The following is a 22,421-nucleotide window of genomic DNA, read 5'->3' as shown; positions in this document are numbered from 1 at the left end:
TCTACCAGTATGCCATTTGGTGAAGTGGTGTGTGGAGCGCCAGGAAGCGGTAAATCGACCTACTGCCATGGAAAGTACCAGTTATTTACTGCTTTGAATCGCCCAATATCCATTGTCAACCTTGACCCAGCTAACGACAACATACCTTATCCATGTGCCATCAATATAACTTCTTTAATCACCCTCCAGGATGTCATGGACGAGCACGGCCTTGGCCCCAACGGAGGCATCCTATTCTGTATGGAGTACCTATACGCCAACTTCGATTGGCTCGAGGCACGGCTGCAAGAACTGGGATCCGATGGATATATACTATTCGACGTACCCGGTCAGGTCGAGCTCAGCACACATCACGAGGCGCTGAGATACATAGTGCAACGATTGACGAAGATCGGGTTTAGGGTACGATCTATTATGTTAGTTCTGTCGTTAGGATTCACTGAACAACGCTAGTTAGCTGCCGTTCATCTCTGTGATGCGCACTATGTGACCGACGCCGCGAAATATATTTCCGTACTTCTCCTGTCCCTCCGGACTATGCTACACTTGGAACTGCCGCATGTCAATGTTTTGTCAAAGGTTGATTTGATAGCTCAATACGGAGACCTGGGTGCGTATTGGTGACCATGCAACATACCAACGTCACTGACCTTTCTTGTAGATTTCAATCTCAATTTTTACACGGAGGTTCAGGATCTTTCTTATTTGGAGAACGCACTCAACACTTCATCGCCGCGGTACACTGCTCTCACCAAGGAACTGTGCTCTGTAATCGAGGACTACGGACTTGTAGAATTCGAAACGCTAGCCGTAGAGGTATGTGATGAGATTTCTTGCTACGCAGTCAGAATATCGACTTTTTGCGCAGGATAAAGCTTCAATGCTTCACTTAACACGCGCTATCGATAGAGCTACAGGATACGTATTCGTACCACCACACGACGCCCCAGCACCAGAAGGGACACTTGAAGCTTCGTCCGTCCCTACATCGATGAGGCCCAACACCTTTTCATTGTTCTCATCTGCTGCAGGTCCAATGGCAGGTAGCGTGGGGGATGTACAAGAACGTTGGATAGATGCCCGTGAACAATGGGATGCATTTGAGCGTAAAGAGTGGAGACAGGAAGGTGAGATGATCAGGGAAGCGAGGGAAAGGGAGAAAGCAATCCAAGGTGAACAGAGGGGGAAGAGTGGGATCAGGGAGCGGAAATAAGTCAAGTTGTGTGCACCGATTTATGCGGTCCAATATGTTCATCTATTTTGCTTCTGAACTCAAAGACTTGAGACTTGAGTGCCGAGCATATCCATCCGCTGAGGATCTTATCTAACATATTCTCCTGCGCCCTCGATTCTGGTGTCTCCTTCAGCCGCCCATTTTTTCTCCTAATCGTCTACCACCATGGCCTCTGCGTGCTCTTTTCAGTTTTCACGGCGTAGTAGGCATCCAAAATGCTACTCCTTACACTTTGGAGGCGATAAACCGGTTTTTACTGTAATTGACGATAGGAAACGTCCGAAGGTGATCGGATCGCTTGTCTAACATGATGAAGAAAGCAGTCAGACTGCCAGAAGATGAATTGACCCCCACCTGACGTGTTGGAAATCATGCTAATCAGTGAACCGGTGAGTTCTTGCTGGCGATTAAGTATGTTGAGGTAATACAGTTTATAACTACAGTCAACGGCGACGACAACGACAACGACAACGACAACGACAACGACAACGACAACGACAACGACAACGACAACGAAGGAATGAAAGAACTTCAAGGTATGTAACAACATTCCCAGATGTGAAGGTATTCCAAACTTAACTATTCTAGGAGGCTCCTGCGACATACAGCGCAGTAGCCGCTGTCGAAGATTTGAGATGCTTGTTGACTTCATCCCAAGTCCTATCCATGCTTTCAACTTTGTCGACACAAGGGAGCCAGGCGGAAATGATGCGAGCGAGAGTTTCAGCATCTGCTATTTGAGATTGGGATGTATCCAAAAGTTCCAAAGTTCGCAGGGAGGTATGTTGTATTGGCTCAGCATCAGGATCAACGTCGATAGTTGCAATATTGATTGGAATCCGTAGTGTATGCAATTATGGACATAGACTGAGCGCTGTGAATAATCCACGGAGGGAGACTTCAGAAGAAGAAAGATGGTCGTCTAAGTAGTTGATTGCCAGAGTGCGGATGTGCGGCCAACTAGACATAGCTTGCAAGAGAATGTCATTGTCCAGGTAGATGCAGGGATTGTAAAACATGAGCTGCAGGGTTCGAAGCTGTGTAAAGCAAAGGAAATGTGGAATTGATGTCAAAGGCTCGCTGTTTAGCGGTGCAAGGCGACTCTCATCAGAACAAATGGTTATTTCTTCGAGAGTCCGACACGCTTTACAGCGGGACAGAGCATGAAAGAGTTCCTCGGCCTCTTCTGAAGACAGATGGTCGGCTTCCAACCTGAACTCTTTCAGGGAGGGAAATTGCGAGTGTTGCATGACCATGATGATGTCTACAGCATAGAACAGCTGTCGAAAGGAAAGAGTTGTGATATTGAGGAATGGTGATAAATTCACGATATCTTGTTCTGACAGCGTAGGAGGGTCATCATACCCTTGATCAATTTCCAATTTGAGAAGAGTAGGGAGGCAGGAGAGGTGCTTCCACGCTTCCAAGTCGAGCATTGGACAAGACAGAGTTACAAGCCGCGTGCACCAACGAATCCTATCGGATAGCAGGGACCGCTGACTTGTGCTGTCATAATAGTGGTCAGCGTAGATGTACAAATGCTCCAAAGCAATGCAACGTGTCACGAAGGATTTCAGACCCTCGTCGACAGTCAATAGATGAGATTGGTGAAACGTGTGAGGCAGAAAGAGGTTCAAATATGCAGTTGAAAGGCTTAACGACCTCAGCCTCGGAAATACGCATGCCTCGGCGGGAATGATAGAGAGAAGGTGGGGATGGGCACTTCGTATGTTCAATGTGCGTATACGGGAGGAGTGACGCAGAAATTGACGGGCCTCATGGGCAGATAATGGCTCGACGCCTTTCGCCCAGGAAATAGTAAGCTTGCCCAGCTGTCATGCGGACGCTCGGTCAGCCGAAAATAAACGAACAAAGCGTAATGAAGTCGTGCACTGACCCTTGTACCCCTACGATATATCAGTGGATGCAACCTTGTTACACAGCCTAGCAGTGGTTCTAACCCATGGATTTCAGTCCACAGCAAATCCATCGCAGGCTCATGGAAGATTTTGCATGTCCTTGCAAGCGCTGCAAACAATTTCTGGGTTGATGTTCGAGTAGATAGTATTGTATTATAATTCACATAGGCGAATATCTCTAGGAGAACTTCGGGAACAAGTAAAGCCTGATGCATCACTGGTACGGTAGAGTCAGGACTCAAACGTTCTAGGTTTTATGTAAATCTAAAAATATTGCCTGCGTGGGACGGGTGTTGTTACCTGCTATTTTCAGAAATTCAGTCAAGACATCGATGTGGGCTATATACACGTAGTATGGATACAATTTATTGCCAGAAACAAGCCAAAAAATGTGGATACTTCATGAATCATTAGTCATTGTTCAGTGCATCCATCACTCGAACATTTCGTCAACTTCCATTTTGCCGCGTGAATTTTTGCAAAGCCGAGGCACAAATTTCTCGATATAAGTTAGTTTTTGGTGAACGAGAGCTGTACACTTCTTGCAAGCAACGGTGCAGACTAAATAACACCAAAACCAATTGTGAAAAGACCTTGAGTTCGGATCGAGTTCTAAATCAAACGTACATATCGCATGCGTCCGGTCGAAACGTACACCACTACTACTGGAGTGGGATGGATGGCACTGACGCCGAGCTGTACCATCCTGTACCTGACGTCCTGTATCATTCATATATCATTAAGTACTTCCACATCAAGAAGAACTACTTACATGCACGAGGAAGTGCTTCGGTAACGTTGAGTGTAGCGCCAGTGGGCTACTTCCCACTCCAGAAAATTTCTGCTGATGATGCAGCGCGTGGCCACACGATCGGCTCGATATTCTGGGGACCAGACTGTTCACTTCATAGAATTTGCTCGCCTGCAGATTGCCCAGAAAGATCGATTTAACCTCGAGACTAGATCGAGTTTGCCTCCGAGAACAAGTTTGTACTGCGCCTCGGTCAAGTCTGCCAACTGATCAAAGGTATATGCCTAACGAAACACTGTGAGATGCGTGGCCATCTTCGACATTCATACTTACCTCGGACCAGGTTCTGAAGGGGCTGCTACTTCTGTTCTCCCAAGGGATGCCCGTTCAGATCGAGTATATTGGACAATATGAAGACTAACCCAGTTGGGCCACTCACCAGCACCAGAAGACTGGGATAATAAGGACATCGTGTTTTGTAGAAAAACTCGTCAACTGACCAAGTAGAGGTAATTTGATGGTGCTTGGATGATCCTGAAGCCCTTTTATACCACTGCTCCAGCATCTGCAGAAGAATTTCAATACAGACATCAGAGAACCTGTGAACAAATGAGAATGATATTTAAAGTAATATATTGTTAAGCATCGCAACAATCAGCGTAAATTTGCCAACCGCTTTCACATGGGAATGTTTGGCATTGTCGAGGAAAGACTAATTTGCAAGTACACGGGCCTGGTAGCCCTATTTGCCTCGAGGACTTTGTCACTGGCACGGGTCTAGGAGACAATGTGCTCGCACAGGTTCATGCATTGGAATATGAGCCTGGTTTGAGAAGGACAAGGAAGGAGGTTGCAGCATGCAGAACTACGAGACACTCGGGCGATGCTCATCAGTGAAGAGAACGGTGTCATTTGGTCTTTGCACAATATATTTTTGCTCGCTGCGGATGACGACCGAATGGGCGAGTAACTTGCTCTGGTAAAAAGTGTGAGTAATAGTAGACATTAATTCTCAACGAATAGTTTGTCCGTATTGACCGAATGTTCGACGAGTGTCGCTTTGAGTGGTATATTGCATAGAATAGTGACAATGTTCTGAGTTGTGTTAAAGTAGGTATCACTGCTCGATGGACGCCGAGTTGCAATGACATAGAAGAACCGGAGTCGCGCACGCAAAATGTTTGTTGGTAAACTGTTGCACAGAACCATGCATTATACGGAGCACAAATACAGTTCCGAGGTATGTGAGAGTACACACGATTTCTCAATGCATAGATTTCCCAGTCTGTCGCTGAAAAGCAATATTATTGTGCAATGGAAACTTACTGGAACACAAGTCCCACAGGGAAAGCAACGTTCAAGGTGTTGGATTCTTGTCTGCTAGATATAGATTGGGAATCCGTGCGAAAAAGCGTTACCTTTGCGGAGCAGCGGATGCTTGAGAGATAAATCAAACTTTTGTCCCGTTTGACTTCACGACATCTGTTTGGAATCTTCAATGTTCGTCACTAATTGGATAATTTTCAAAGTGTAATTGTGCCTCTATGACTCAGTACCTGGGCTCGCGCATCGATAACAGTGAGTCATGTTTCGCATCTGTACTTCCTTTATCTTTCAACAAGCATCTCATGTATTTCGTCCTGTACCAGATCCATTGCTTCACTTGCGACGGACGTTGTGCCTTCATGGCTCAGTACCTGGGCTCGCGCATCGACAACAGTGAGTCATGCTTCGCATCTGTACTTCCCTTATCTTTCAACGAGCATCTCATGTATTTCACCCCGTACCAGATCCATTGCTTCACTTGCGACGGACGTTGTGCCTCTATGGCTCAGTACCTGGGCTCGCGCATCGACAACAGTGAGTCATGCTTCGCATCTGTACTTCCCTTATCTTTCAACGAGCATCTCATGTATTTCACCCCGTACCAGATCCATTGCTTCACTTGCGACGGACGTTGTGCCTCTATGGCTCAGTACCTGGGCTCGCGCATCGACAACAGTGAGTCATGCTTCGCATCTGTACTTCCCTTATCTTTCAACGAGCATCTCATGTATTTCGCCCCGTACCAGATCCATTGCTTCACTTGCAACATACGTTGTGCCTCTATGATTCAGTACCTGGGCTCGCAAGTCGACAACAGTGAGTCATGCTTCGCATCTATATTTCCCTTATCTTTCAACGAGCATTATGTCCTGCTGGAAATTTTCGAGCTTTAACAGTGCTATGGAGATCGGCGGAACCATTTTGCTCCATTGCCACTTGACTGTTCATTCGCAATTCTTACCATACATATACAAAATTATCGAAAAGGCCGTTGTAATAATTTAATCGTCCGCAGCATAAATAGAATTTATAAATTTGCTTTCATCGAGAGATCGCACATTCGCAATATAGAGAATCGTATTTGTCATTCATGATAACATTAGTGACAGGGGAATGATATAGGGCCGGGCTGAATGCGCCGAGTAACGTCATAGTAAGGAGAGGGCAAGAAGCAAGCAAAAATATAAAATAACTAGTCAGAGTCTAATTCGGCGTCCTCCATCTGCTGTCTCTGAGTAGCTAGCGTACTGACAGACATGTGGGATACAATGTCCGCCGTCAGGTCCTGCCGATGGTTTCGTCCAAAAACTTTTCTGCATAGGGAGTTACTAGCTATCAGGCCGAGTCGTTGACGTGGATGACTTACCGTGTCCACCACTCAAGAAGTTTGTTCACTCTGGCTTGCGCAGCTGGACCTGGGGCATCCTCGAAGAAGTCCACTACATTGTTCCAGAAAATATGGTAATCGAAATCTCCATCTACTGTGCGCCAGGACGTGAGGTTCGAAAGTGCAAATCGAATCTATGGATTTCATTCAGCTTCACACTTAGTAGAGACATAGATGAATCTTACCTGGCAAGCTGCATATGCTATTGCGCGAGGAGTCACTTTCCTCATACCTATTATAGAGGCAACGCATGTCTTTACTTTAGCTTGATCGGATCGTTTTCGGGCGCGCCGATTGTTCTCGATAATGTCGGCGCCATCACCTTCACCATCCACTTCATGAGCAGAGGAAGGAGAAGTAAAGATTGCCTTTAACCCCTGCAATGTGATGAGCTATGTTTCAGTTAGAGAACCCATGTCACTCACCATAACTAACAGCTTCGACTTAAAAAGCCCGCGCTCCAGGTTCTTGGTGTCAGCTTCATAGTTCTCATACATAAATGACGGCCATGAATTCTCAGAAACGATGAATGCTGTCGTACGGTCACGAATGCCAGCCTTGACGCTGGATTCAAAATATTAACAACATGCAAGTGACAGCTCAGATCATGACATACACTGGGTCCTCCCAGCGCCATTCCGCTGGGCAGAGGAGTTTACCACACGCATCGCTCATGAATCCTCGATGGTGCTTGTCATCGGTCCTGATGAGAGGAGTCGGACAACATTCGATGTTCACCCACGAAGCCACGAGTTCTTTCAGAGTCCCCGTGTCGTCGCCCCGAGCCGAGTCCGCGCCTCGCTTAAGCTAGATTGAAATGACCGAATGAGTGAGATGTGTGACAATATTCTTTGAAAACCTTTTTCAGCATGTCGTCGGACTCTTCGTGATCGAGACCTGCCAGTTTATCGTGAAGCCACGACAGTGCCTTGGCGAGTTCGATGTAGCCACGTTGAAGTCGGTCTTGCCTGTTCACTTCGGTAAGCAAGTACATCAATTTGCATGAACATCGTTAGATGCTTACTCCGGAGTGGCATCCTTGTCACTTTCTTCACAACACCGGTCATTTTCAGCAATAAGGTCCTCTATTGGAGCATAAAGGTCAACCATACGACGGATTGCCCGTCCCTGGGAAACATAGAAAGTCGTCTTTCTATTAAGGAGGCATCGAATCTGCTTCAGTTACAAGCTAAGATTGAAAACACGCATACCTTTTCTTCGTCGCCTTGTCCTGCTTCAACACTTCTACCTCCTCCATGAGGGTGGCAATTTGTCACTTCGCCCTAGCACTAGGAGAGGTCGGGACACGCATAGAGACATGCCGAGACTGGGGGCTGCCCAAGGCGTGCACAGATTCCGACATACCAGATAAGCCTTGGAGAAGAGCAAAGATTTTTGGAAGTTGGGAAGTGCAGAAAGGATATGAAAAAGTGAAGGAGGGTGAAGGCAAGAGCCTACGAGAACCTGAACGTCTTAAATGATGGCCTGCGTCATTGACTGATCCGAAAGCAGCCTAGCATCTACATCGATGACTCGTCTGAAAGTGGCCTAGCGTCTACATCGATTACTCGTCTGAAAGCGGCCTAGCGTCTACATCGATTACTCGTCTGAAAGCGGCCTAGCGTCTAGATCAATGACTCGTCTGAAAGCGGCCTAGGAATAACCTTGGTGGCCAGCCATAAGCATGTTTCTTTTCTGGCAGTCCAGGAACCTGCCGTTTGAGATGCCTCTAACGAATGAGCTTCGGCAATGATCAATAATCGGGTGCGACTCAGAGGCTCAGTCACGCACAGACTCGGACACGGCGAAACAATAAGCTGGAGCGTTCCAAGTTAGATGATGCCCCAGGATACCAAGCAAAATTGACGACCGCTGAGGACTGCGAGGATGTACGCTCATGCTGAGTGGAGAACTGTGTGAGGGCTTCAGAACTTTGCTTGGGGCACGGTTGCTGCAGCAGGTTCGAGGACCTGAAAAATGGGGTGAGTTGTCATCACCCGGCGAGTGAACAATGGGGAGGACATGCCTCCCATAAGTCGTTGATGCCCATCACGACGAGCACGCTAGAAATGTAATTATAGATCAGTAAGGGCTGACGAGCACAGCTGCTAGATAGGTGGAGGCGATGGGGAGCCGAACGAGAACAGGGGACTCACTTACCTATAGCGAAATGCGTACATAAGCGCTGGTGGCAGTACCAGCCAAGTCCTAGACGGTAAATCCGAGAACCGTCAATCTGCAGTATAGCAGCATGCAGCGCGGTTTTTTGGCGGGAGGAGAGGTCGGGGTACCACCCAAACCGAAGGTGGGTGCAAACGGAAGATTGACGGTCCTATTAATGTGCGAAATTCGCAGTCCCTCGGTTAGCGTGTCGGCATTTTCCCTTAGGCATGTTACATTGTGCTCACCCAGGCACCCCTCTGACCGGTCCAGCAGCTTTTGGAGCTAGCTCAAAACCATCGATTTTCGCCGCCCACGGCGTCCGCTGATCCGTCCTGCACCTATTCCGTGCCAATTTCAAACTCTGATGGGCTGGACTTAGAACTTTAATCGGTGAACGTTGAACGCGTGAGCCAAATAGCTCAAACCTTTGTATTAACGCGTGACTCGGGTGAAAATGAGAGAACTAACATTGAAAGAGTCGATGCGTGATAGTAAGGCGAGAACAAGAGACTCGCGAATAAATATTAACAGTGAGAGAATTAATATTGAGGAGAAGGAAGAGTAGAGGATAGCAAGACTACTAGTACAGGAGAGATGTGAAGGTTCTTGTAAAACGAATCAGACGAGACTCCGGCAACACTACAGCGCGAGGAGTCGCGGAATGCAAAGCAGGCTACATTAGATGAATTCTGGAATACCAAGTAAACAACAGCACAAAGTCAAATGGAAACGCGAGGCGAGGTGCACCGTTCGATCAAATGCTACTTTGACTACCATTAGAAACGGGAGTATTTTCTTCATTCTCATCGCCATCATGGGCTCGTGCTTTCTTCTTTCCTTTAGCCTTCCTTCTCTCCTTTGCAAGTTCGGCCTTCATGTGAAATTTGGAAACACAGCTCTGGAAGGTATATGCGGAGCCCTCCGACATCCCGACTTTATCTTCATAGAATCCAACACTGAAATGAGCCGCTGTAGGCAAATAAAATATGCCGTGATCCATCAGTTTCTCGACATATTGGGGAAAATTCATGGCAGGATAATGAGAATGGACGGTCCCAAGGACGTCCTCAATATGTTGCGGCGGTTCGTCGTCGTCGGACTCCTCATCGCTCTCCATATAGAGCGCAAAAGTCCTCTTGAGCGGTTGGAGAGCCATACGAGCTTCTCCTCGTTCTCTCGCAAGCATTCCCGAGTTACCAGAGGTCATCTCATCGGTGGTGGGCGAAAGGTGAATATGATTATGTATGACGGGTGATATGATTTCGGTGGACACCCTCTGGAGCGACAACGGAGTTCGCTCCTTACGTGTCTTTCGAACTTCATTAAAATGGGGTGTCCTGGGTAGAGTGACGAAGTCTGGAACTCCAGTTTCATACTAAAATCCACAAGAACATAAATTATGCCGTATCCTCGCAGGCAAATAAACGTGCACGCACCAAATATTTAGCCCACTCCTGCAGGTCCCGTGTGCACAACGGATAGTGTGGAGCGTCGGGATGAGATGCATCGACCCAGCAGAATGTGTCCTCTCCAAGCTGATGGTCGGAGCAGCGTAACTTACTTGTGACTGTTGCCAACTCTTTTTTGTACTCGCCTGCAGGAGATGTACCTGCCTGCTGTCGTATTTGCTTCTCTTTTCGAGCCTGCAAGTTAATGTCATGTTGTGCCGCAGACTGCTTGAAACCATCCAAACACGTACAGTATTGAGAATTTCGATAAAAACTTGCTTTGTTTTCCTGCCAGATCCCTGTTCCGTCCTCGCAGCCTTGAAAGCGCTATCAAGATCATGCGATGTTAAAAGTCGATGAGGTGGGTCTAAGCGGCGGGCGGTAGACAAATGCCACCCCAAGTGTTGATATGTCTTTGAGACATCCATCGTGGCCTTAATTGAGTCGAGTATGTCTATGCGGCAATCTGATTCGGAGTGAGAGCGGTCCACATAAGTAGTTGATTGGTTTCTATCCAGAGTGTGTAAAGGAATTCTAAACTCGACTAATGCAACATGACATGATCAGCATCTCATCAGACCTGAAATACACACGCTTAACGTACTTTTGTCGAGTTGAACCTGGCAAGGCTGTTGTACGGTGAGTTCTTCTAATGATGGGGTTTGAGTCATCCGCTCATAAAAGTGCCGGACCGCGCGCATGCGAGTGATCTCACTGGCCCCGACACTGGGCAGGTCCGGACGAGTTCCAAGGAGGAAAGCTGCGGTTTGTGCACGAGTACGCTGACGAGCGGAAGTAATTGATTTGACCATAGAGTTAATAGAAGACTGCAACCTGAGAGCGTCACTGGATATAGCGAGAAAACAAAATATTTGAACTCACCGCAGCTTTATAAACGCGACAAAGGATGTCATCATACATTCAAATCATCTCGACTAGTATGCCGTCAATCTCAGAGAGAAAGGCTGGGCAAATAATGATCGTAAGCATCTTTCCCAGGGCTAACTACTTACGACTCGATACAGAACTGATCTGAGCCATCGACCGTGGCCTAAAATGGATCCTGCCAGGTTTAGCTTCAGGACCGATGAATTTGAAGTCGGAAGTTTAAAATGATGAAACTCACACTACAATTTAACCATAAGTAGTGCCTCCGAGTTACGCTGAAAACGTCATGGAATGTTTGCTATAACAGCGGATTGCAGCAGATAAGTGGTGAAGTCCTGTGGCGGATGCTGGGAAGGCGAACGTAGGGTGCTTGTACCCTCCCGTGGATGCGGAGGCTTATGTGGAATGTTGGTGCTGTGGGTAGGCTTGTTCCTTGAAAAAGCAGCTGAGATACGACTTGTTAAAAAAGTCAGGCTGTAATATCGACTATAATAGATCGTCCTCTGATCGGATACATTGCTGTATCTTCTACTCCGATCAAAGACCGTGAACCTTCGGATCCGGACCGTCAATAACCATCGGTAGCTGGCATAGCTATCATGTGCTCACCGAGAGACGTGGCGTTGACCAACAACCCGGTTTTCCCCACAAGAGGCTGGACTTCGTCCAAGCTCCTTATGTATTGCCGATGGAACACGACGCCACGAGACTCGAGCTCCGATCGAAGCCATAATAAATATTCAAAAGGGTTGACACAGACCGTGGTGAAAGCAGCGCCCACTTTGCACGGTGCACGGATTTCGGACTCTGAGAGTAATTTGAACTATCACTCTTGTACTTAGAATCTGAGGACAACAGGATACCGGAATCGAGCTTACTACATCACGCACGAGGTCTTGCCACCAGATAGTAGAAAGAAGGCCATCCGTCTCCCCGAGGACCTTGGCGGGTGCTCTCTGGAATGTTTATCAGTCATGCCCATTGACGAGCGTTCGAAAAAACGCTGGTTAATTCTCTTTACTGCAGAGAGTTTTCAACTGATGCAACATACAAGAGACAAGCAAACTTACATCTCCTCGTTGGTGCGCTTATCAACAGCAGTCCGCTCGATCATCGCGGAATCCATCAGACAATCTACGAGGATACTCCCAACGCGCACCCTAAGTACCTGCATCTACTCTGATGTCCACTCCTCGCTGTCCTCCATGTACTTTGCAGCCGTCATCCGGCGCGCATGCAAGTCCTTGTACCCGAGGCCCGTGAAATAACCAGTGAACTCGCCTGGGCGTGCATGGCGATATGGTTGCGCTTGCACATCTCAGCTTTGTACTCATTCTCGACAGCGCGCCCGACGGTGAGGAGCGCCCAGGCAGTTTTCATCCCATCTGAGACACCGCTGCTGCCTTGGAGGCGCATGATCTCAAGGATAGTGATAAGGGGAAGTTTCTCGGGCTTAACAAGGGAGAGGAAGGGGCCCATTCGTTGGACTTGATTGCTTGTAGCTAGCTGGCGGTTAATACAAATGTCTGACAAGCGCGTATATGCTTACATATTTTTGCCTCCGCAACGATGATCTCTTTTATTTCTGCCTCGAGACGCGTTTTGAGCTTTTGATGCCAGTCCCACATCCACTTTTGTAAATCTGCATGATGAAGTTCGCGGTTGCCTAAACCTAGCTCGTCAAAAAGTTTGGCTTCGTGACGGAGGCGCTCTACTGCAACGTCGTAAACTGATTCTTCTAGCAGTTTCTGTCGGGAAGCGAGGTCTTCTGGGAGGACGCGTCGTGCAAGGGTAACCTGAGCCAAGTGTTTGCGGAGGTTATCGAGGTTGAAGGGAACTTCTTCCTCAGACTGCGCAGGTATTACATTCCCGTTTTCATCCAAGGTTTCTTCGAAGGTGTCTAAGGAGATGTGAGCGAGATGAAAACGAAAGCACGCAATACATACAGCGAGTCGTAGGACAGGCTTGACCTCTGGGACGCCCTCCAATGGGTCTGGGACATGACTCCCAAGGAATTCTGCCTGACCAAGTTCAGCCAATATACGAGGATGATTGAGATCTACTGCAGAATTGGAGAGGAGTTTTATGATCTCTGAGGCTTCTTCTGACGATGCCAAAACGCGATCGGCGACGACAGCAGTGGGTGAAATGTCTCGCTCTATGAGGTTGCTAAGGAGGGTTGTCGGGTTGGGCAGGTCGGAGAGGTGGACGGGCGTGTCAGACTCGGGATTAAATCTAGAAAAAGTGGTTAGAGTAATAAGGCAAGGAGACTAATGAAGCGTACCGTCTCCATGCTAACAACATTATAGCATATGTAGACGCGGTCGGGTGGACTCTATCTGTACCCTTTTCCATGAGGTCGTAAAGGTGACACGCATCCTCAACCCACAAAGTTCTATCTTCGGGCTCCTTGACAAATGCCATGTGGATATAGGCCTCCAAGAAAGAATTGTATATGCGAGACTCGAGCAAGGGTTCGTGGGACTTGGTGGTTCTAAGCTGCTCGAAGATCTGCTTTGCACGGGGAACGTCATACAGGTTATGCAAACATGCATCCATGACAGCAAGCTGGTCCTGAGTTGGAGAATCAGTGAAGTAGAAGCTGTTCAAAGCTGAAGCACGGTCATCTGGAAGGGGGGTTGGCAGGATTGTGTACAGGGTCCTGCGCTTCAGAAAGCCGTTCATAGCTACAAGGTGGTTTGCTGGAATTTCCTTCTGAGCTAACAGGGAAGTATAATCTGGATGGGGGAGAGGGACTTGGGCGAATGCGGTAGCAGGCGCATTTGCTGTCTTTGTGGGAGTTGAATAAAGACGAGCAGGACAAGAAAGACGTTGCCTAGAATACGACAACTGACGAGCAAAAGATGACGAACAGATGGACTTGGATGACGACCGAATTGGTGAGTCCGAGTCCGAAGACGAATGTGATGAAATAGGGGAGGAGGAACTTGGAGATGACGAAGATCCTGACGGCTTTGAGTTTGACGGGGAAATTGAGGAAATGTTTGATGACCTCTCGTTTTGATATCCAAGTCATTTCACTATAGCTGCTAGGTATCCGGCGCTGGGACAACGATTGGCTGATGGACCAGACATGTAGCTGCATCGGTGAATGCATGACTTTCTTCAGTATATCTTAGAATTCATCAATCGCGTTTGGTTTTCAAACGAGAGAATGCTGTAAACGTCCAGGCACCTGTGTGCGTGAATTATTTACCTTTTTTGTCAAAGACCAGGCCTAGATTCAGCCCACAGCCCGGGCTCAGCGCTCAGGCTCGTTTCGTCCCACCTCACGTGTGTACTGTCATCTCTTTGTTCTTCTGCCGTCCTTGGTCGCTGTATTCAATTTCAGGTGCGATCTCGCATTAGAGATGTCACGGTAGACTCGAGCAGCAAGTCCTTAGTTTGCTGGAGAAGCACTATACGGTGAGATCACTATGCTTCTCCCCAGATGGCAAGAGACTCACAAGCGGGTCATTGGCTGGCAGTCTTCGGTGTTTTCAAGTTATGTCAACGGTTGTCTTCAGCCCAACTAACATTTGCAGAACGTGAGGCTTGGAGCCATATGGCTACGTCAAGGTGCGTTGTAACAAGTTCGTCGGAGCTTCTCGTGCTGAGGTGAAACATTAGGTTGGGATCGATCTTCCGACATCTTTCGTGTTGAGGTGAGCATATGAAGTACCACGTTTCCATACTTGTTTACACTATTCCTGCCTACATCAGCAAAACCGCCACCACCTGCCAAGAAGGCCGCTGTAGCGCCTACTACTTCCGCGTCAAAGCCAACAGCCATGAAGAAAGAGACGAAACCCGTTCTCGCCGTCAAAGATGTTCGTTCCGATTCCTCATTCTTTTCTGCGCCGAAACCGAAAGCCAAATTACCAAGCTTCAAGAAAGCCCTGGCGCCTGTCAAGAAGGAGCCTGATCTCAATGTTGCGCAACCGTCATCGATCGTTCCGTTCCAGGAGGCACTGAAGTCAATGGGTAAAGGGCGTAGGGACTCTCCAGTAACGGTGTAGAAACAACAATACTGAGAGGAACAAAGAAAATGCTCCTGACTGTATCTAAAAAGTTGTAGGTCGTGCGTTGCCTAGTCTGCTATACTTGAAAGGACAAGTGCATTCGACCCTAAAGGGGAAGCAGGTGCAGCGGAGATCTAGAGGTACGCGCTTCAGCGAAGCGCGAGAAAGCGCAGGTGCGCGCAAGGTACGAAGGCGCGGGAACGCGCGCGCGTATTAGCGCGAAGCGCGGGAAAGCGCGCGCGTGTAAGCGGAAATAAGAGAGACTAAACTTATGTGAAGATATAAGCAAGATAAAGGATGTGAGATGTGTTGTGCTAATGAATAGATTTCTACTGCGACTTTCTAAGTAGTAAGTACTAGGTAAAGTTGGGTGAAAAGTAAGGTAAATAATAGTATGTACTGCTGGCACTTATATAGCGCGCCTAAGCGCGCTCATGCGGAGCCGAAGCGCTACCGAGTAGGTATGTAAAAATATATATGAGTGAGAAACTATGATAAAAATAAAGGTGGAACTATGCTAATAAAGGAAATGGAAATATACGCACTAGGGAGCTTGGTGGACAGTGGATGGATGCATCTGGATGGCTGGCGCTATAGGGCGCGCAAGCGCGGGAACGCGCGCGCGCGTATACATCGTGAAGCGCGGGAATGGTGCGCGCATGGTGCGCATTGCGCGGGAAAGCTGCGCGTCATATAGGAATCACTGTGGATGGTACACAGAGTGATGCTGCGAGTTGGTGCTGTATACTCCCTAGTGTAAAGTGCCATATCACACTATGAGATGCACGAGTCTCTACATCTCCCAGGGACTTAAATTCTGAGTGTCCCCACTCAGCGCGCGCGTGGTGAGGATTTTGCGTGAGAGTATGCAAGTGCGATGCTTGTACGATGCTTTGGTTGTTGGGTGATGAATGTGCGAGTGCAGGAATTATCGCGTGATATGCAATGTATGCGAAAGCGCAGGCGCGCGCAAGGTGCAAAGGCGTGGGAAGGTGCGCGCGCATGGTATGCGCGAGGCGCGAGAATGTGCGCGCGCTATGCATGAAGGCGCGGGAATGAAGCATAGCATGGTGGATTGCGAGGGTGACTCTGATGTGAATAATATGCCATGGGTGTGGGGCGATGATGCGAGAGTGATATGGATGTGGCGCGCAAGGTGTGGGCGAGATGCGCGCATATGGCGTAAAGCGCGGGAAAGCGCGCGCGCACAAGGCGCGAGAAAGCGCGTGATTGTCGCATGTGTTGTATGGTGGGTATGATGCAAAGTGGCGCAGTCCAGGAGCGATCCAATCCATGTCCAGACCAAGTCCTGCTAGGCGCGCTAAATATTAGATGCTAAAGGTTTGAACATTGTGAGTAAAACTATATGTGAAAATATGAAGGGAAAATGGTAGACTTTGCGGATGTCCTATCCGACTTGTCTTCTTCGTGCAGCTGTCAACATCTACACCTTCCTATGAGCAAGGCGCGGGAAGCGCGCATGTGTGCGCGCGCGAGGCGTATGGGCGCGTGAATATTGCGCGCGTATGTGCGTGTGAGCGTGGGAAGACTGCGCGCATATGTGCGCGTTCTAAGGTAAAAAGGGGCATGGTGCCGCGTCATGCGTGCAAAGAGAAAATAATACTATTGAGCTAGGCGGGCACGATCTATGGTTGTTTTTCTTCTATGTTCTTCTAGGCAATCCCTATATGCATATATATCAGTGTGTTATTAGTCTTTTGGACAGTGTTATAATGAGAGAAAATGAAATGAAAGAGCGCTGGACGAAACCCAGGGTAAAACAAACAATATCCTATGAAACAGTGTTGGTATATGTTCCTCCTTTGATGCGCGGCTGAGGCGCTTGATCCTCCTCCTTGAGCGCGTGCGAGTGCGCGTGGCTAGCGCGCTTCGCGTCTCTTGCGAGCTAACGCTTGACCCAAGGTAGGGTTGGAATGCGCGAGGCAGTTGGCGCGCTTGGGGGGGCTTGTAACTGGCAGAATGAATTCCTGCACAACGCGCTGCAGGTTGAAGGCGCGCCAATGGGAGGCGCAGCAAGGGGTGTAGAGGCGCCCTACAAGCTGATAGGATGCGCGCGATGTGCGCGCCTTGGCGCAATTTCGCGCGAATTTGATTATATTGGCCGAACACGCGAGGAACGGCCATTTCTCTGCAAATTCATTAGCGAGAGACATGTATAGTGAAGAATTAGGCGCAAATGTTGCGCCAATGGGCTGTAAGGGTGGTATATCAAGGCGCAATAGGCGCATAGGTGAAGGAGAATAGTGCGCATCAAGGCGTGCAGGAACGAAATTGACATGGTAAGCAAAAGTGCGAAGAATGCGAATAAATGTGCGAAGTGCGAAGTTAAAGGTGATGATAGGGGGGTTAGGCGCATATGTATGTGTCAGGCGCGCGCCTATGTCGCGCCTGGATGTCTGATTGGAATATACCTTGTGTTGAATGACAGAAATGAAATTTAAAAGGGGAGAAGCGATAGAAATGCGGTAGCGTGAAAACTCTGCTAAATTTATGAGTGCACGAGGCACGGGAACGCGCGCGCATATTGCACGATGCGCGTGATCATGGCGCGTGAACAAGGGGTGGTGAGAAGATGAAATTAAAGTGTTTGGAATCATCATATAGCTCCTTAAGAGCTTCAAACGTGAAAAGGACAAAAAGCGCGAAACAAGATGAGGGTAAATATACACTGCCTCTAGGCGCGCGCATTGCGCGTCCTTAGGCGCAATATGGTGCGCCTGAGACGCGCCAGGGTCGCCTGAGACATGCTCTGCTTGATGGTTAGGTGGTGTGATGCATGGATGTTTTACCGGCGCGCGGTAGTCACTAGAAGCAAAGAGCGCGATGTGCGCGTGATCGTTAGTGACAAATGGAATTACCAGAGACAAACTCTGGTTGATGCAAGATGCGACTTGAGCCTCCGGTGTGGCAGAAGGCTCCTCTATAGGCGCGCTAAGGCGCGATAGATATTTAGGGTCATCCCTGACCTCTGGTGATGCAAGCAGTGATGGTGATGGTGCGATTGGCGAGGTTTCTTCCTTAAGCGATGCGATAGCGAGGGGCAAGCGTGTTTCTAGCGGTGCATTAGTGTGCAATAGATGATTAGAGTCATCCCTGACTGCTGGTGATATGATAGCGATGGGCGCGCGCGATGCGATAGCGATAGGCGCGCGTGTTTCAACTGGCGCGTTAGTGTGCAATAGATGATTAGAGTCATCCCTGACTTCTGATGCGATTGATGGTGATGGAGATGATGCGGATTGTGAAGGAGATGATGCTGCTGAGGATGATAGTGAAGAGGCGCCTGCAGCGCGCTTTGCGAGCGCGCGTTCGAGTTCGTGATCTAAAGTAATGCAGTCTGATATAGCTTTGCATGCTGGCGCAGTTGATGCTTGAGGTGCGCGTGAATCGCGCGTAGGCGCGGGAATCGGGCGTAGGCGCGGGAAAGGCGCGCGCGCGAGGCACGTGAATAGGAACTGGTGGCTTTCTGTCAAGTACAACATCTGAGGGTGCGCGATAGAAGAGTCCAGCTGTTGCATTAGTGCTAATGGTCGTATCCTGTGTTGCGCGATGCGCGTGGTAGCGATCTTTGTACTTAGCTACCTTAGCTTGCACTGGTGTGCTTGGCGCTACCACAGGTGCGCTAACTGGTGCGCTTACTGGTGCGCTTGGCGCGGGAAAAGCGCGCGCAGGTAATAGGAACTGCGCAGCTGCGAAGATGTCCATGAATGGGTATGGGTCGTATGGATGGTGGTCAGGGAACTTGATCATAAGGCGCAAGCGAATTTGCGCCTGAGCATCGCTAGGGATTCCTTCCATGAATAGGTGGTCGCGTTCGGCCTTTCCAATACGGTCTTCATCCATGAGTGGCTGCATAACCTTCCTGAATGCGCGCAGGTAATTGCTGAGTTCTGTGCAAGAGGTCATTGGTTTGTTAGCGTATTCGCGCGCGATAGCGCGCAAGTCCGCGAGCGCGTAGCGTCTTTTACCATCCCATCCAGGATACATTACCTTCACTTCTGTCATGAATGCTTCATAATCACTTACTGCCGCTTCTGGCATACCTCCCCATAGTTCTCGATCGTCGCGCTCAAGGTAGCGGATAATACCTTTAATGCAGTCGTGTCCTTGGAGTCCTGCTTCATCAGCAAGCTGCTCATATGCGTCAATAAATTCGGCGAGGTTGTCTGTAGTGCCGTTGAACTTGGGCGCGTTTGCTGTGCCGCAGATGGGCAATCTATAAGGCATTGAGGCGTGCGAAGGCGCATGCGCACGCGAGGCGTATAGGTGCGCGCGTAAGGCGCACAGGCGTGGGAAAGCGCGCGCACAAGGCGCGAGAATGCGTGACTAGAAATTGGTTAGCTTTTGAATATGCAAAGAGATTGACCTTTATGCGTTAAATAGCGTGAAGTGTGAAGATGCGCAAAACTAGATCTTGCTGACTGCTCCCCTCGCGGTGGGCTCCAGTTGTAGAAACAACAATACTGAGAGGAACAAAGAAAATGCTCCTGACTGTATCTAAAAAGTTGTAGGTCGTGCGTTGCCTAGTCTGCTATACTTGAAAGGACAAGTGCATTCGACCCTAAAGGGGAAGCAGGTGCAGCGGAGATCTAGAGGTACGCGCTTCAGCGAAGCGCGAGAAAGCGCAGGTGCGCGCAAGGTACGAAGGCGCGGGAACGCGCGCGCGTATTAGCGCGAAGCGCGGGAAAGCGCGCGCGTGTAAGCGGAAATAAGAGAGACTAAACTTATGTGAAGATATAAGCAAGATAAAGGATGTGAGATGTGTTGTGCTAATGAATAGATTTCTACTGCGACTTTCTAAGTAGTAAGTACTAGGTAAAGTTGGGTGAAAAGTAAGGTAAATAATAGTATGTACTGCTGGCACTTATATAGCGCGCCTAAGCGCGCTCATGCGGAGCCGAAGCGCTACCGAGTAGGTATGTAAAAATATATATGAGTGAGAAACTATGATAAAAATAAAGGTGGAACTATGCTAATAAAGGAAATGGAAATATACGCACTAGGGAGCTTGGTGGACAGTGGATGGATGCATCTGGATGGCTGGCGCTATAGGGCGCGCAAGCGCGGGAACGCGCGCGCGCGTATACATCGTGAAGCGCGGGAATGGTGCGCGCATGGTGCGCATTGCGCGGGAAAGCTGCGCGTCATATAGGAATCACTGTGGATGGTACACAGAGTGATGCTGCGAGTTGGTGCTGTATACTCCCTAGTGTAAAGTGCCATATCACACTATGAGATGCACGAGTCTCTACAACGGCCACACCGCCACCAGCTTCGATTACGCCGCCCCTGGTGACTTCTGGAAGAACAAAGAGAAAATCCGTGACTTAGGCTCCTGATGGTCAGCTAGAATTGATCCGGCTGATAGAACGAGCTGTGTACGTTGATGACCCTGTTGATGTCAGCATTCTACTCGTTTTTTATGTTGGTGTACAGTACTTATATTGATGTCACGAATACCTTTGTGTATTTTGTTCACATAGGGTGTCCATACTGCTCACAGTTTGCGCGATCTGGATCGGGGAGATGGTGCTGCTCTACATGCTCCCCTATTCGAAGAAGTTATCGATTGGACGGATCCAATAAGTGAGCAAATTATCATTGTTATCACGAGTCGCTACCAATTAATAAACGCAATCTATAGATCTCGAATTCGATCTCGAAGCGTCCCAACGCGGACAGAATAATACAGAAAAGACGACTCAGGAGGAGCGTGAGCAAACAGCTTTGGGTGCACTATACATATCGTCAGCGCAGATACCTGACAGTCCTGGCGAGCCCACGACGATAATCAGTGATGACAAGATAGATGTGGACGTGAAGACCATGACGGTGGGGTCAGAGTGCGATAATTTCTTCTGGAGAGAAGCCAATCTACCTCAGCCCAACGCCGCATCTGTCGCCGATCTCGTAGGTCAATTATCGGGAGGTTTTGATTCGATGAGTGCGCCCAGTAGTGCGGGTATCCAATCATTTGGCTTTGATCCCACAATGCTTTCAGGTCTATGTCAGACAGCATTGATACGCCCGGAATTCAAAAATCAAAAGAAGCCAAACACGCCGTTTTGTGATGTCGGATGCTTTTCCAATTCATGCTATTCTGGTACACGTGGGAGGTCAGGTTACATGGTATGTGGCGCACAAACGTTCCTCTGTTTCTAACCATCAAACGCGAACGGACAGGTCCGATTTTGGTACCTTTCTTTTGACGAGGCCACCCCGCGGAATTGGCAAGGTTTGGACAGGATGGATGCGGTAGTACGTCCCAATGTCCACTGCGTGGAGGACTTGAATGCATTCTCGGTGAATTATGGTGAACCGTCAAAACGCGCCATTAGGAATATACTTCACGTCGAATCGAACGACGGCCCAGTTCTTGACTCGGATGACGTTGAGGTCGAGTACCTTGTTGGACATACGCATCGCCACGAGGAGGGTATCCCTCTTCTCGTGGAGAAGTTCAACGGGCGCATCTACGCACATTTCAATGAGGCCAACCAACGAGCCCAAATGGAGTAGTAATATCAATGATATCCGTTTCACTCAAAGAATGAGGAAAATTGGAAGAAGCGCCCCTCGATTGATTCGTGCTTTGAAGTTGGTTTCACTGGACCTCTTAGTTTGATGAGGACATATATGGCCTCGATATTAGCACACATTGTCCGAAGAGCTGTCCAAAGACCATTTGAACAAGTTCGGCGAATTGATTCCAGTTGTTAACTTACTAATTCGGGTGTCTGCATAGCACAGGGTGCCCGCTGCGCCTCAAGACACCTACAGTTTGAGAAAGATTAACAATATTAATTAATGGTAGTGAGCTTTCATCCCTTACTGACTACAATGGTGGTTGTCGCAACTCTGCCATGAATCGCCAGGCTAAACTATATTTTTTGACTGGTGCTAAAGCCATTATCCCTCAGAAAGTCACGGATAACATTTAAATCGAGGTAATATTTGATGGGAACTGAGAACGACTAACAGCATCAACGCTAGTGAGCTTTCATCCCTCGGTGGCCGCACCGGTGGTATGTCGCAACTCTGCCATGAACCACCAGGCCAAACTATATTTGCTGTCAAAGGTTAAAGCCATTGTCCTGCGGAAAGTCTTGGATAACATTAGAATCAAGGTAATATTTGGTGGGAACTGAGAACGACTAACAGCATCAACGCTAGTGAGCTTTCATCCCTCGGTGGCCGCACCGGTGGTATGTCGCAACTCTGCCATGAACCACCAGGCCAAACTATATTTGCTGTCAAAGGTT

The 22,421-nt window shown here is 48.5% G+C and overlaps 11 protein-coding genes across 11 annotated transcripts; 5 read left to right on the top strand and 6 right to left on the bottom strand.

Moving 5' to 3' along the window:
* Positions 1-9: 9 nt before the first annotated feature.
* Positions 10-1,213, top strand: F5891DRAFT_1131051 (uncharacterized protein; the record flags this gene model as incomplete). The annotated part of the gene is made up of 4 exons (XM_041364615.1): positions 10-402; positions 454-610; positions 662-816; positions 869-1,213. 4 exons carry the CDS (start codon positions 10-12, stop codon positions 1,211-1,213), a joined length of 1,050 nt encoding a protein of 349 aa, XP_041219731.1.
* Positions 1,214-2,038: 825 nt separating this feature from the next.
* Positions 2,039-3,393, bottom strand: F5891DRAFT_1281745 (uncharacterized protein). The gene is made up of 3 exons (XM_041370500.1): positions 3,313-3,393; positions 3,132-3,288; positions 2,039-3,066 (listed from the first exon to the last, which is right to left on the bottom strand). The coding sequence occupies exons 1-3, from the start codon at positions 3,366-3,368 to the stop codon at positions 2,089-2,091; spliced, it is 1,191 nt and encodes a 396-aa protein (XP_041219730.1). The 5' UTR covers positions 3,369-3,393; the 3' UTR covers positions 2,039-2,088.
* A 439-nt stretch (positions 3,394-3,832) lies between these two features.
* On the top strand, positions 3,833-4,269 carry F5891DRAFT_1063553 (uncharacterized protein; the record flags this gene model as incomplete). The annotated part of the gene is made up of 3 exons (XM_041363008.1): positions 3,833-3,896; positions 3,935-4,188; positions 4,238-4,269. The coding sequence occupies 2 exons, from the start codon at positions 3,833-3,835 to the stop codon at positions 4,102-4,104; spliced, it is 234 nt and encodes a 77-aa protein (XP_041219729.1). The 3' UTR covers positions 4,105-4,188; positions 4,238-4,269.
* A 1,097-nt stretch (positions 4,270-5,366) lies between these two features.
* Positions 5,367-6,235, top strand: F5891DRAFT_1176172 (uncharacterized protein; the record flags this gene model as incomplete). Its single annotated transcript, XM_041365753.1, has 6 exons — positions 5,367-5,482; positions 5,554-5,623; positions 5,695-5,764; positions 5,836-5,905; positions 6,022-6,046; positions 6,127-6,235. The coding sequence occupies exons 1-6, from the start codon at positions 5,449-5,451 to the stop codon at positions 6,233-6,235; spliced, it is 378 nt and encodes a 125-aa protein (XP_041219728.1). The 5' UTR covers positions 5,367-5,448.
* Positions 6,236-6,422: 187 nt separating this feature from the next.
* F5891DRAFT_985269 (uncharacterized protein) lies at positions 6,423-7,875 on the bottom strand (the record flags this gene model as incomplete). The annotated part of the gene is made up of 9 exons (XM_041377565.1): positions 6,423-6,543; positions 6,597-6,751; positions 6,803-6,819; positions 6,850-6,994; positions 7,043-7,181; positions 7,234-7,424; positions 7,477-7,585; positions 7,642-7,770; positions 7,829-7,875. The coding sequence occupies 9 exons, from the start codon at positions 7,873-7,875 to the stop codon at positions 6,423-6,425; spliced, it is 1,053 nt and encodes a 350-aa protein (XP_041219727.1).
* A 1,649-nt stretch (positions 7,876-9,524) lies between these two features.
* Positions 9,525-11,263, bottom strand: F5891DRAFT_1256347 (uncharacterized protein). Its single transcript, XM_041370017.1, has 5 exons — positions 11,111-11,263; positions 10,833-11,062; positions 10,480-10,772; positions 10,217-10,423; positions 9,525-10,155 (listed from the first exon to the last, which is right to left on the bottom strand). Exons 1-5 carry the CDS (start codon positions 11,143-11,145, stop codon positions 9,535-9,537), a joined length of 1,386 nt encoding a protein of 461 aa, XP_041219726.1. The 5' UTR covers positions 11,146-11,263; the 3' UTR covers positions 9,525-9,534.
* A 1,074-nt stretch (positions 11,264-12,337) lies between these two features.
* F5891DRAFT_962007 (DNA-directed RNA polymerase N-terminal domain-containing protein) lies at positions 12,338-12,744 on the bottom strand (the record flags this gene model as incomplete). The annotated part of the gene is made up of 2 exons (XM_041375866.1): positions 12,338-12,618; positions 12,666-12,744. The coding sequence occupies 2 exons, from the start codon at positions 12,742-12,744 to the stop codon at positions 12,338-12,340; spliced, it is 360 nt and encodes a 119-aa protein (XP_041219725.1).
* A 24-nt stretch (positions 12,745-12,768) lies between these two features.
* Positions 12,769-12,969, bottom strand: F5891DRAFT_893707 (uncharacterized protein; the record flags this gene model as incomplete). The annotated part of the gene is made up of 1 exon (XM_041373337.1): positions 12,769-12,969. A coding segment is annotated over one exon (201 nt), but the record flags the coding sequence as incomplete, so codon positions are not given.
* Positions 12,970-13,351: 382 nt separating this feature from the next.
* On the bottom strand, positions 13,352-13,801 carry F5891DRAFT_961961 (uncharacterized protein; the record flags this gene model as incomplete). The annotated part of the gene is made up of 1 exon (XM_041375861.1): positions 13,352-13,801. The coding sequence occupies one exon, from the start codon at positions 13,799-13,801 to the stop codon at positions 13,352-13,354; it is 450 nt and encodes a 149-aa protein (XP_041219723.1).
* A 752-nt stretch (positions 13,802-14,553) lies between these two features.
* On the top strand, positions 14,554-15,135 carry F5891DRAFT_1195563 (uncharacterized protein; the record flags this gene model as incomplete). Its single annotated transcript, XM_041368149.1, has 4 exons — positions 14,554-14,610; positions 14,662-14,695; positions 14,747-14,773; positions 14,840-15,135. 4 exons carry the CDS (start codon positions 14,554-14,556, stop codon positions 15,133-15,135), a joined length of 414 nt encoding a protein of 137 aa, XP_041219722.1.
* Positions 15,136-20,545: 5,410 nt separating this feature from the next.
* On the top strand, positions 20,546-21,678 carry F5891DRAFT_1256330 (uncharacterized protein; the record flags this gene model as incomplete). Its single annotated transcript, XM_041370016.1, has 4 exons — positions 20,546-20,559; positions 20,663-20,745; positions 20,804-21,288; positions 21,343-21,678. The coding sequence occupies 4 exons, from the start codon at positions 20,546-20,548 to the stop codon at positions 21,676-21,678; spliced, it is 918 nt and encodes a 305-aa protein (XP_041219721.1).
* Positions 21,679-22,421: the final 743 nt, after the last annotated feature.

This window comes from Suillus fuscotomentosus (assembly GCF_016647785.1).
Source record: "Suillus fuscotomentosus strain FC203 chromosome Unknown F5891scaffold_84, whole genome shotgun sequence".
In the NCBI taxonomy this organism is placed as follows: domain Eukaryota; kingdom Fungi; phylum Basidiomycota; class Agaricomycetes; order Boletales; family Suillaceae; genus Suillus; species Suillus fuscotomentosus.
This window is presented reverse-complemented; position numbering and strand designations above follow the sequence as displayed.